Below are 12,363 nucleotides of genomic sequence, written 5' to 3' on the forward strand. Positions count from 1 at the left end.
TATTTGAAAGTGTAGTCATGAGTGTCTATGAGCAGTCAAGACTGTTCGAAATCAGATTTTCTAGAAAGTCTGAAAGCTGATCTAAAAGAAAAATTTGACCACTACTAGACTGTTTATTATACCGTACCAAGACAAGTTTGTTTTTCAGATACTTTAAATCACTTAGGGAGTCACATATATGTATCTTCTTTTTCTTATAGCATCCTGCATCAATATGGATGTGCAACCGAAACAAGAAAAAGCTTTTGAACAAGAGAAAAGTGTCACCTTCTTGTTATCAGAAAGTGACAGTATTTCTGATCATGATATGAAAAGACTAGAAAGTATGGCAGTTTCTTCAAATGCAAGTACTCTCACACAAGAAGCTGTTCGAAATCTCAATTATTTGAAAAATGTTTTTGTAAAAGGTAAGAATTATTTTTTAGTAATTACATTTGAGAAAAATAATTTTTTAGAGCACACCTGATTTGGAATAAAAAAATGTGCCCAAGCTTTTCTTTACTTTTATGCATTATCAGACCTGCCAACTTGAGATGTTCATTTTGCATGAGATAAAAATGTCAAAGCAAAATCCAAAATCTTAGTCTGATTTTTCTGATTTTCCGATTTCGGAAACCGGAAAATTTTTTTAGAAAAGATCGGAAATCTGGGAAATTTTTTCCAAAAGAATGGAAAATCTGGGAAAAATTTTTCCAAAATCTGAAATCTGGGAATTTTTTTCCCAAAATCGGAAAATTGGGCAAAATTTTTCCGAAAATCGGAAAATCAGGGAAAAGTTTTTTCGGAAAATCTGGGAAACTTTTTTAAAAAAATCGGAAAAACGAGGAAATTTTTTTCAAATGTCAACAATGCGTGAGAAATCAAACTTTTGAAAAATTGCGTGAGACAGTGTTGAAATGCGTGAGTCTCACGTCCAATGTGTGAGAGTTGGCACCTCTGCATTATAATTTCTGTCTTTAAGAGAGTTCTGTATAGTCACAAGATTTTGCACCACTTTAGGAAATAAGATACCACCAGTGTCAAATCAATAATAATAATCTTTTCTATCACTTTTTTTATTCAGTCTGTATCAAATCCCTGCAATCGAGCCAGCTTGGACCATGGATTCATCTTATAGAAGTTCTTAACCTGTTGAAACCGTTTTCTGATTTTCTGTTGAGATCGGAATCAATTACACATTACTTAGTCAGATTATTTGATTACTGCAACCAACATGAAGAGATTAACCATCTTAAGATACCACAACTACTGACTGACATTTTTCCTAATTTTGATTTTGATAAGGTCATTATTAGTAAATCAATAAGCTCAATGAATGCAAGAGATTCAATGAAAAGCCCTATGTCTCCAAAAACTTCAAATATAATAGACAAGGAATTGAAAGTAAACAAAAAAATCTATGTCAAAGATTCTCCAGATTTATTTCACTTGACACATTATGATTTACAAAGTAGAGTTTATGAACCCAAATCTCTCAGTGTTGGAGATTTGCAAAGATACCTGCCTAAAGTGGTGTCAGACTTAACCAGGCTAGAAGCAACTTGGTCAAACTCTCTTGGTTTAACAATCACCTCAATAAATACAGACATTCCTGATGATGAAAAAACCAGAAGCCCTTCACCAACTTATACACCTCCAACCACTTATCCTTCAATGACTCCTAAGAAATTCACAAACAAACCCAAAAAAGTGAAACCAGCAATACAAAAAACTGGAAGAGAGGTTGTGGAATCTTTAGTTGCTGCTTGCAGGCGTAAAGATATACAAATATGGTATTTGAATGTTGTGCCTTCAGTTGCGTATAGTCCTTATAATCTTATAACTACCTCAAAATCCACGTTGAAGAAGGAGCATGTGGTTATGTCAGTATTTGGTGTTCTCCATGTCAGACCTAATGGAGAATCTGATTTGACTCCAATTGGACAATGGTATATGGAGGCTGTATGTTATGATACAATAAAAAATATTCCATTTTACAGAAATTTCACTGTAATGAAATGCTTTAATGCGTGGAAACGTTACAGACAATACAATCAGTTTTTAAAACTCAAGAAGAATTTATTGACAAACCAACTTCTCAAAATTCCATCTTTTCCTGACACCATTTTGAATGTACAGAATTTGTTGCTGCAATCTCAACAATTATCATTGTTACCTCTCTGTAAAAATGGGAAACTGAATTTGAAGGATATTGGTAGTTTGATCACAAACCATTTGACTAACCAGAGAAGATACTTACATAAATTGTTCATGTCTTTGCAATATCTGTTAACCAAGTGCCATACTGATTGCGTCGACTATTTCAATTATTGTGTGGCTCAATTAAATTCAGATGTATCTGACCAAGAATCTTTAGCAGTCGTTCACAAACGGAAAGAAAAACAAATGAAGAATCGAAAATCTGCTGATTCAGATTTGAAGAGATTTCATAGCATCACTAAACTGATTAACCAAATGATTTCATCAAATTTGATTTGTAAATTGAGCTCAGAGATCAATGTTTTCATTCATCGCCAAGTGTTAAATAACAGTAAAGGATGCTTTTATTGCCGGCTTGAAACACATTCATCAGATGTCATTCTCTCACCATCTCAAGATGAAATGTATGCGCAAATCGAAAAAGCTTTCTCTGCTTGGCTTGTTGAATTAGAAAACCGTTATTTACTTGTATTATCACCAGAGGAGAGAGAACTCGATTCTGAAGTGCTGGTAAAAGAGGATGAAACTTACCATCCCACTCTACAATCGCTGAAAGACGACCTGACCAACAAAGAGATTGAAACAGTACACGAGCAATGTTCTGAGAAAAACAGTAGTGTTCAAACGATGAGAAAAAACAAAATCAATTTGAGAATCAAAGATGATGTGTTAACCAGGTTTGTGATGCTAACTAAGATCTTTTTTTACTAAATTCCTTACCAGTATACTATACACTGATATTTTGTTTGAAGTTACAGCTCCAAAAGTTATTTTTCAGAATATTCAGTGTTTTTAGGAGGGTCAAATCATTCAATAAAAAAGAAAACAAAAATGCTTGGGGAACTTGAGCTTAAATAATGCTCGTTCTCTGGCACCAACTCAATAGAGATCTAAGCTGACTCAGATCACAAATATTACAAAAACAAGTTCATGTCATAGTAGCTCTGTCAACTCACGTCTTTACTTTTTTAATAAAAATGCTATGTTTATTTTAGTAAACTTGTTGAAGATTCTTGCAAAGAACTCAAAATAGAAATTGCAAAAGCTTTCACCGAAGGAAAGAATCTTTTGGCTTCATTCCAATGGTTAGATGAGATCCTGAAATTCTTTGCTTCTTGGAATGTCAATGAATTCGAATTGAAAATGTGGTCAGCTGTCTCTGACGTAGAGGTAATGGCTGTTTAGGTTTTTTATTATTGTTATAGTTACAATTTAAGATGGATATGTTTATGGGGATCTTACATAAATCATAAGTTACATATAAATATGATAACCAGTAAATTATGGATGAGGCTTGCTTGGTTGTTCTTAATTTTCGTAATTTTCAGGTTTAAATGTGGTTAAATTATTTTATTAATATGTTTGCCCTATTAAAACAGCATTTTCCTAGCCATTTCTCAAATCCGAGGCTTGAATTTTTCTTACAACGTTCTTAGGTTTTTCAAAATGTTATGAAAAAAAGTGATGACTAACTCAGAATAGTTTGAAGAAATTGTTTGTTTCCTTCTCCAGAAACAAATTGTGACTCTCAAGAAATGGAAAGAAAATATCATCAAAATGGAAGACTTCCATAGAACATCAAATGGTGTACTCTACATTGATACAAGTCAAGTCCACATTCAATTGCTGCCAAAACTGGAGAAAATTTTCAGTGAAATCATCTCCATACTGACACAAAGGATTTTTACGGAAACTGAAAAATTGTTTGCAGAACTCTCTGAATACATCAAAGTATGTTTTATAGTTGTTACACATACTCTCTAAATCAAAACTTACACTGCTCATAGAGGCCTCTGAAAGATTGTGAAGATTGTGAATTATGACCCAGTTTGTATTATTCCTTTTGTTGATTTTTATATAAATGCGAACCATTATAAATTATAAATAAAATTTCTTTTGATAAAATGTAGTTACTTTTGGTATCAAATACTTGAAATTTTCCCCATCTTTTCTTCACAGGAACTGTCCAAAAAGTACAATGGTGCCAGCCAGTTCGCATTGTTTTTTATTTACATCAATAACGTGAAAGTGAAAGTTCCAGCCATCCAGGAAACAGTAGATAAATTGAAATCATGCTTTGAACTCATCAAGCACTGTTACCGACAGCTCACCCCAGAAGAAGAGAGTAGAGAGGAAAAGGTCAGTATACATAGTACAAATCTACTTTGAAATCAATTTTCTCAAGTTCTACAAAATATCGGAGAAATGATTTCTGTCGCATCAGCAAGAGGAAATATTTGAACTTCAGTTGATCTTTCATTGATCATCATTGAGTTGATTCATTTTGTTACATCCATATAACCGGAAATTGTTTTAAACAATGCTTATCGAGACTAATCTTACTGAAATTTGATTTTCTGATTTTTCTAAATCCAAAAAACCCTTAAGGGCGGCACATACCCGTGCCATCCATTTGCCATCCGATTATCCCTTTAACAACCAATAAGTGTTTTTTGGAAAAAAATGTATTACCGTTTCAAATGACGTAGGCGTAGAATCCATCCACTCCCCAATCTTTAATACTTCTATATCTGAAACTTTTTTTTTCCAGATGTGGTTAATTTATGAGAATTTCATGTTTGCATTACAAAATGGAAATAACTTGGTGACAGCTCAAGTGCCATCTTACATTGAACAACTCAATCGCCAGATTGCGGTATGAAATCAATCATTTTTCTCTAAAAGATTTTGATGCATTAAAAAAAAATCTAACCTGGAGCCATAGTGACCACAAAAATGGACCAGTAATAATTTCAAAGTTTTCAAAGCTGTGCGATAACTTTGTCTCAGAATGAGATTTCGATCTGTTTCATTTTCCATTAACTCCTTTTCGGTATGGTTAATAAAGACAAACAACGATCCTCTGTAGTATGTGAGGTTTTGCTTTACTGACAATTCCACAAAACATCTTTGGTTGAACCGATACCAGGCAAACGACAGTAATACTAGTAGCCAACAATCTTTCCAAATTTTCGTAATCTTTCCTAAGAGTCACTGGTACAAAAACACAGACCAGTAAATCAACAATAGCCAAGTATATTATGCTCAACATAATATATCAGTCTCATTAAAAGTTCTCTTTTATTTTGATTATATGAGCAAGCATTGAGAAAATCGCTAACAATAATACTTAAGTCAGTCTTAATGTTTACGTCATGTTTGAGAAATTTTGAACTTGTGTTTACTCCATGTAATTCCAAATGTTTCTTCCCGCATCAATCTCGTAATTTGATATTTTCAACCATTTTGACATTATTTTAAACGCCAATGCCATGATGGTATTCCCTATTGTTTATCTCGAGGTTTTTCCAAAAATTGTAATGAAATGGACAGAAATAACTTTTGAGCTCCTAGGTGAGTTGCTTCTCGCTGTTGAATGTAGTTTGCCTCGCCAAGTTTTATGTTTCATCACGTGATCAAAAATCTGACCAATGAGAATCCAGTCACATGATCAACGTACGGCAAACGAAGTCAGTGACTCAATTAGAGAAATTTCTCATTTTTACAATAAGATATTCTTTCCGAATTATAGGATTTAAAAAGATGGCCTTTCGTAAAATGCTTGGAAGAGACGATGTTTGCGAATTTAAACCAAATAAGAAAAAGGAAATAAAAAGAGGAGTTTTGAATTCTTGTAAAACATAGTAAATTGTGAGACCTGTAAATTTAAATTTCATGATGAAACATGATGGATTTCCCTGTAAACACATAGAGGAATAATTTTATTTCTAATTTTGTATTTTCTCATAGGAAGGAAAGAAGGAAGCAAATTATCTGGTTACCTTGGCAACTACTGGTGAATTTCTTGATGCATCCAATGAACCAGCTCTAATTCTCATGAAATTGAAAGAGGTACCTATAAACAGGAAGTGTAACTTTTTCGTTATACACTTACCAACTTTTCACTTGCGATAGAACTGGACTAGAGGTTACCTGTTATAGAACAAGATTAACGTCAAAATGTCCAAAGTCATTGCATTAATTTTCTCATAGACGCATAATTTTGACGTCATTCCTACCTGGTATAGTAAAGCTCGATCCGATTCCTTTAGTAGCGTTTACGGATGATCGGTGGTCGGTTCTCATTTTTCATTTTTATCGTCATTTGGAACATAATTTTTCAGATTAGATAATGTGTATTTGAAAAATTTGAACTCAAAATATACGGTGATAAGCCTCTATAAAAATATTCTTAATGTCCTTGACGTAATAATTTTTACGGAAATACAGTATTTGTAGAGTATTTCCGTATAAAAACACTGTCTCTTTAACTCGAACCTCTAAACTCGAATGTCTCCTTAACTCGTGCAATTTTTTTCGTCCTTTCAGTTGGCACTGCCTTATAAACCTTACTCCGTAACTCGTAATTTCCTTAACTTGAACAAATTTGTGCTCCCTTTCTTTGCGTGTTCGAATTATCGAGACTACACTGTATTACGTCTTGAACATCAGGATTACGATATCATAATAATATTTTTCGCTTTTATTTTTAGCATTATGGGAAATTTAACGAGATTTTCGAGCGAATTCAAACACACGTTAAATGTATGGAAACCATATCTGGATATCAAGGTGATTTCAAAGAATTATTGGCTGGTAGAAAGAAGATCAATTCGCGTTATGAGTCTTGGAAATATTTGGAGTTATCCACCCAAGCTATTAAAGAATGGAACACCACTGTATTCTCCAAGGTAATGACATTTACCATCGGCTCTTGAAACAAACAACATATTCCTTTACACAGTAGATGGACTAACTGAGTGATCACAGATTTCCCATGAAGTGTCTCCAGTTTTGAAGTCGAATAGTTGACATGTTGTTTTCTAATTTACCGTACGTTCGAGTTTCAAAACTTTTGAAATGGCTGAAGACAGTTGGTGGATTAATCAGCTCTAAAACACACTTCCTTTTATGTGGCAAGCCCGACCCAGTCAAGTAGTTTGTATCAATCAAGTCACCCGATCAAGTCACCCGATCAAGTCACCCGATCAAGTCACCCGATCAAGTAGAGATCAGTTTTTGGAATAAAAGCTGAAAGTGGTTTTGGGTTTTAGTTTAAACCAGTGTTGAATGTCAACAAATGCCTTAATTCGTACATACAAATAGAGATGTGTACTTCAAATCAAAGCGTTTAAGTTGAACCTATGAACGATAAAAATAAATATAAGATCAAACTTTTACAACGGAAAAATTAGATGTTTTTCTGTATTTTCATATATTTTCATTGTATTCATTTTCTAGTTCCAAGCAAACGTGTTGAAGATTTGCCAGAAGATTCAAACATGGTTTGCTGCTGCCAAAGCTTTGAAAAATGAACTAGACGAAGATGATCAAGTCTACAAACGCTGGATGGACTTGGTCATTGATTTCAATGATAAAATGAAAGTACTACAGAAATTGGCAAACGCTGTCTTGAAGGTATCAATAAATGCTAAAAAAACCACCCTTTTCCAAACCTTTCTTTTCTGGTTGAGTGCTTCTGGAGACTCAGACCCAGTACATTTATTTTCTGTAATATACAGACAATTTTACAACTCAATTCTCATTATGGCTAAGGTGTCGATAAAACAACCGAGGGTATTGAAATTGCTATAAATGTGTTTTGTAGATATAAAATTCATTTATTTCTTCAGGGTATTCCTCCTTAGACCTTGTAGAGTGCGGTTGGCGTAAATTTTGACTTTAGGTACTAATTGGACAAAATCTATAACGTTTCCAGTGGCGTATTTAGAAATTTTGCCAAGTAGGTCAAAATTTTGAAGCCAAGTGGTTCAAGTCTGGTTCTTGGAAAGGCTATAATATTCCTTGCATCTCGCGTTTATCATTTTTCGTTTGATCGCTATCTGAGTTATTCTATGCAAAATTCCACTTTTGTTTAGACGTAGTTTGTATCGCACTCGTACTTTGTTACAAAATATGAGAATATTTTTACTCAACGAATACCCCTGTCTCACGTTTTAACTACCTTTTTACGCTAATTAACCGCTTGTGGTGACAAAATAGATACTGATGTGGAGCAATGTCCGTTTCCCCAAAACAAGAAACATAGACGAGTTATAGTTGAGTTTATAGGCCTTTATATCCCTCTAAAATTATTTTTGGACCTACCTTGGAGGTCCTATAAATTAACCGATGTCCGTCCGTTCGTTCGTCCGTTCGTCCGTTCGTTCGTTCGTCCGTTCGTCCGTTCGTTCGTTCGTTCGTCCGTCCGTCTGTTACCAGCTTTTCTCGATATTGTCTCATTAGTTTTTTCTGATTTTTGGCACAATGATGCAAAATGGTAATGCCCAAAATGTGACGGAGCCCGATTTTCGAAAAAAATCATTTCCGGCCGAAAATGCCGGAAATATGCCGGAAAAACCGATTTTTTTGCATTTTCTCGAGATTTCATCCTTAGTTTTTTCAGATTTTTTGCACAAAGATGCGTATTAGCAATGCCCAAAACATGGCCGAGTCTGATTTTTGAGAAAAATTCTTTTCCGGCCGAAAATGCCGGAAATATGCCGGGAAAACCGGTTTTTTGACATTTTCATCTTTATTTTTTTCTGATTTTTTGCAGGAAGATGCGTATTCGCAATGCTCAAAACATGGCTGAGTTCGATTTTTGAGAAAAAAAATTTTCCGGTTGAAAATGCCGGAAATCCCCGTTTTTGCAGATTTTTATTGGATTTTTCCTTATATTTCTATGTTTTTCACACAAAAACATTAGTGATAACAATGCTCACCATCAAGCATGATTTAATTATCAATAAAACTGATTTTTGCGACCAGAACTTTCTATTTATTTTTCCCTACAACCCTTCCCTCTCCCCCCATCATCAATCAATGATGAATTTCTTGCGTTTATGCATTTTCGCTAAACGCTATGTTTTCTGACTGATTTTTTTTCATTTTTCTCATCGCATTGCTATCTAACTTTCATCATCAGGTAGGTCCATTCAGCATCTAGCTTGTTTATGTTTTGAATTGAATAGGAGGTAATTAAATGGTGTCAAATCATTCTAAGATATTCATTTCCGCTCACAACAACAACCAAAAAGCAGGTAAAAAACTAAGTTTTAAAAGACTTTTAAAAATGCTTCATTTTTGCTAAAAAATAAACATTATTAGTTCAACTTAAAGCAGTGATAACTGGTGCTGATGCTTAATACCCTGGCGATCAATTCTTAGCAATCGATCCATAAGAATTAAAGCTATAATTTAATCACAGTTAAGAAGTGAAAGTTGCTTTGACTTTCACAAAATTTCAGATCAAACTCAAAAGTTAACTGGGTCGCTTCAGCAAATTTCAGCTCTGGAAACTGAACTTCTCTCAATAAAAACTGAAAGAGATAAGCTAGGAAAAGTGAATCGAGTATTGTTTTTTAATAAACTCGACAGAGAAGCTGTACGTAGCCTCATAGCTATTACCCCGATTTTTTCAGAAATTTTGCTAGATCGTTTCAGCCATTTCTTGCTATATCTCTCAGCTTCATATTATCTCTAAATGAAAGGCGGCCAGAAATGTAAGCAGTCACTCAATGTCATTACACATTTTTAGAGAAGTTGAGCTCGGTAATAATATGATCCCGATTTGCTAGGGCGAAAGAGGTCAAAAAGGGTGTTGCTAAGTCACTCAAGCGGGGCGATATGGGTCGGGCGGTATTAGATAGGTTTTCGGATTATCAAAATAAAAGTCTCTAAATAGCGAAAGGTTCACTCGCAAAACATTAGGGAGGTAAAAACGGCAGAGATAAATTTTAGTCTAAGTTTTAACTGCCGCACGCATAAAATTGATAAAGTTGATACAAGACATGGCATCCGAAGGGGACTGTGTATCACTAAAAGGAATAAGAAAGCCTGTTTCACAATTTTCCATATTTTTCAATTTCTCAGAACTATGTCACTTGACCTACTTGACCTACCCTAAATACGCCTCTGGTTTCAGAGAAAAAGAGGTTCGGAGGCTTAAAGGGGTATCTTTTAGTGGCTTATAAAGAAAAAAATTAGGAATAAGAATCCACCATAGCAGTTAGGATGCACAACCTTGTAACAGTACTTGAAGAAATGCAAATTTTCTTTTTTGGGAAAATCATCCTAAAATATTCTTACAACATTCTTAGGTTAGGATCCTTATTGACAATTTATAATTTAAAATGGTCTAAAAATGGCATTTTTAGTTTGAGTAGCAAAATTCTATGATGGTGATATTCTTAGCATATTCTTAATTTTTTGGCCATTTTCATCATGGACATTCTTATAAAGTGTATTCTTATAAAAAAAAAGCGTGTACCCCTTTTTTTCATCTAACCGTAAAATGCTCCATATCATGTCTTTAGGACCATCACTGGCGCGACATATTTCTCCTGCTTGGTCACACTTACAATCCAAATATCCAATACCGAATCAGTGATATCCTTTCACTTAACATTGTCGAAAATGCGGCCAAGGTTTACCAGATTTGTGCTGCAGCAAGTTCAGAATACGCTTTACAACAATGTCTTCAAACATTGATAAAGAAATGGGAAAAGAAGAATTTCAAATTCCGTAAACAAGCAAACACAACAAATAAGGTGAGAGTGATATTCTAGATATGCGTAAAACGTTTTTTCTAACGTAAACACCCAAAAAAACGAGAATTCATACCCTCTTTGTTACTACCGTACTTACCTATAACAACCCAAAAGTTCCCTTAACAATCAAATCGATTTTATTGATTGAAAATAAAAGTTATGATGTAATTGACCTAAATGAACCAATTAGTGATTAGAAAAACATTTGATTGTTGAGGGAAATTTTGGATTGAAGTACGGTAAGAATGATGATCAAAATCCGACTGTTTTCGGGTGCTTTCATTCGAAAATATGACGTCATCTTGACTTAAACATATCGAGCATTAAAGGATTGGAGAATTCATTTTCTCGAAACATTGGAGGGGTCCAATGACCCCTCGGCTTTCGTTAATTCGAGCTTCTACCTCGGTATTATTCGAATCTTTCTATAAGATCTAACTAAATTTTCAGTCTCCTTCCAGGAGGATTCTTCGTAAATTGCTTTCTTTAATTTGAATCTCTTAGTAATTCGAATAAATTAGATTCCCCGTTTGAATTCGAATTAGCGAGTCAGTTATACATGGAAGCATTGAGATAAGGTAACAGTCAAAGTGGTAAACCCTTGACTCCTGATCGGTAAAAGGTTCTACGGTTCAGTCCACCATTGTGGCCTTGTTGATCAGCTAAAGGTTTCTTTCTTCAGTTTGTTTAAGGCCGCTACCCACTCAACATTTTATGGTCGGTGAACAAGGCGCACGGCTCGGGCGCTTTGGTCGCTGAACGCTTTTCTCATTCCACTGATCCAAAATAAAGGGGAGATATTCTGCACATTTTTTTCTTTTTCCTATTGTTGACCTTTTTTGCACACGGTACAAGAAAGTTAAATGTCTCATCTGATTGGATGGCTGATTAAAAAAGAACAATAGGAAAGCTGCACAGCTCAGCGAAAAAAGTTGAAAAGTTTCAACTCTTGTTGCGCTCAAAGCGACAGCCTTTGAAGGCTTGATTTATGTAATTCATGCAATAATTAAGCCGTGCGCCTTGTTCGACGACCATAAAATGCTGAGTGGTTATTCTCGGGTGGCGCTACATAATGTACTGAATGATACTAAAATTACAAAAGAAGGTAGAATTTCAACCTATTTTAAAAGTACATACAGTCAACACTCTATAACTGGAGCCTCCACTATTCGAATCTTTCTATTATTCAAACTAAAAAATTGACCCCCTCAGCTTGAAATCGGCATAGAATACTTTCTGTATAACGAATCTTTCTCGTATTCGAAGTTCTTGTCCCTTGAAGATCGAATTAGAGAGAGTCAACTGTTATTAATTTTTACGTATATCATATCAATTGGACAAAGAAAATCCCATTATTTTACCTTTCCTTGTTTTTTTTCAGAACCGTTCGATCACAAATTCATACCTCTTGACAGGTGTCGACGAACTGATTTGCCAATTAGAGGTATGATTGTTTTTGCCAAACTTTAAGATAATTTTACTTCGAAATTATGATAATTATAAAAGGTAACGAGTCAAGATCTGAAAAGTCGTTTTACTCCTTGTGTAAAACTCGAAATTGGCCTTGAAAAATTGAGCACCCGTTTCCCTCGAAACCATGAGATTCCTAATG

At 34.5% G+C, this 12,363-nt stretch overlaps 1 protein-coding gene across 1 annotated transcript in view; it reads left to right on the forward strand.

Annotated features, from left to right (window-relative positions):
* Window positions 1-12,363, forward strand: part of LOC136800103 (dynein heavy chain domain-containing protein 1-like) — a 186,787-nt gene that overhangs the window by 3,254 nt on the left and 171,170 nt on the right. Inside the window, exons 2-12 of the mRNA XM_067056714.1 lie at window positions 201-407; window positions 1,064-2,876; window positions 3,195-3,369; window positions 3,712-3,930; window positions 4,159-4,338; window positions 4,751-4,855; window positions 5,950-6,051; window positions 6,693-6,890; window positions 7,441-7,617; window positions 10,518-10,751; window positions 12,133-12,195. Coding sequence (XP_066912815.1) covers window positions 215-407; window positions 1,064-2,876; window positions 3,195-3,369; window positions 3,712-3,930; window positions 4,159-4,338; window positions 4,751-4,855; window positions 5,950-6,051; window positions 6,693-6,890; window positions 7,441-7,617; window positions 10,518-10,751; window positions 12,133-12,195 — 3,459 coding nt within the window. The 5' untranslated portion in view covers window positions 201-214. The remainder of the gene's footprint in view (window positions 1-200; window positions 408-1,063; window positions 2,877-3,194; window positions 3,370-3,711; window positions 3,931-4,158; window positions 4,339-4,750; window positions 4,856-5,949; window positions 6,052-6,692; window positions 6,891-7,440; window positions 7,618-10,517; window positions 10,752-12,132; window positions 12,196-12,363) is intronic.

Source organism: Clytia hemisphaerica, unplaced genomic scaffold, assembly GCF_902728285.1.
Source record: "Clytia hemisphaerica strain Z4C2 unplaced genomic scaffold, Clytia hemisphaerica genome assembly, whole genome shotgun sequence".
Taxonomy (NCBI): Eukaryota; Metazoa; Cnidaria; class Hydrozoa; order Leptothecata; family Clytiidae; genus Clytia; species Clytia hemisphaerica.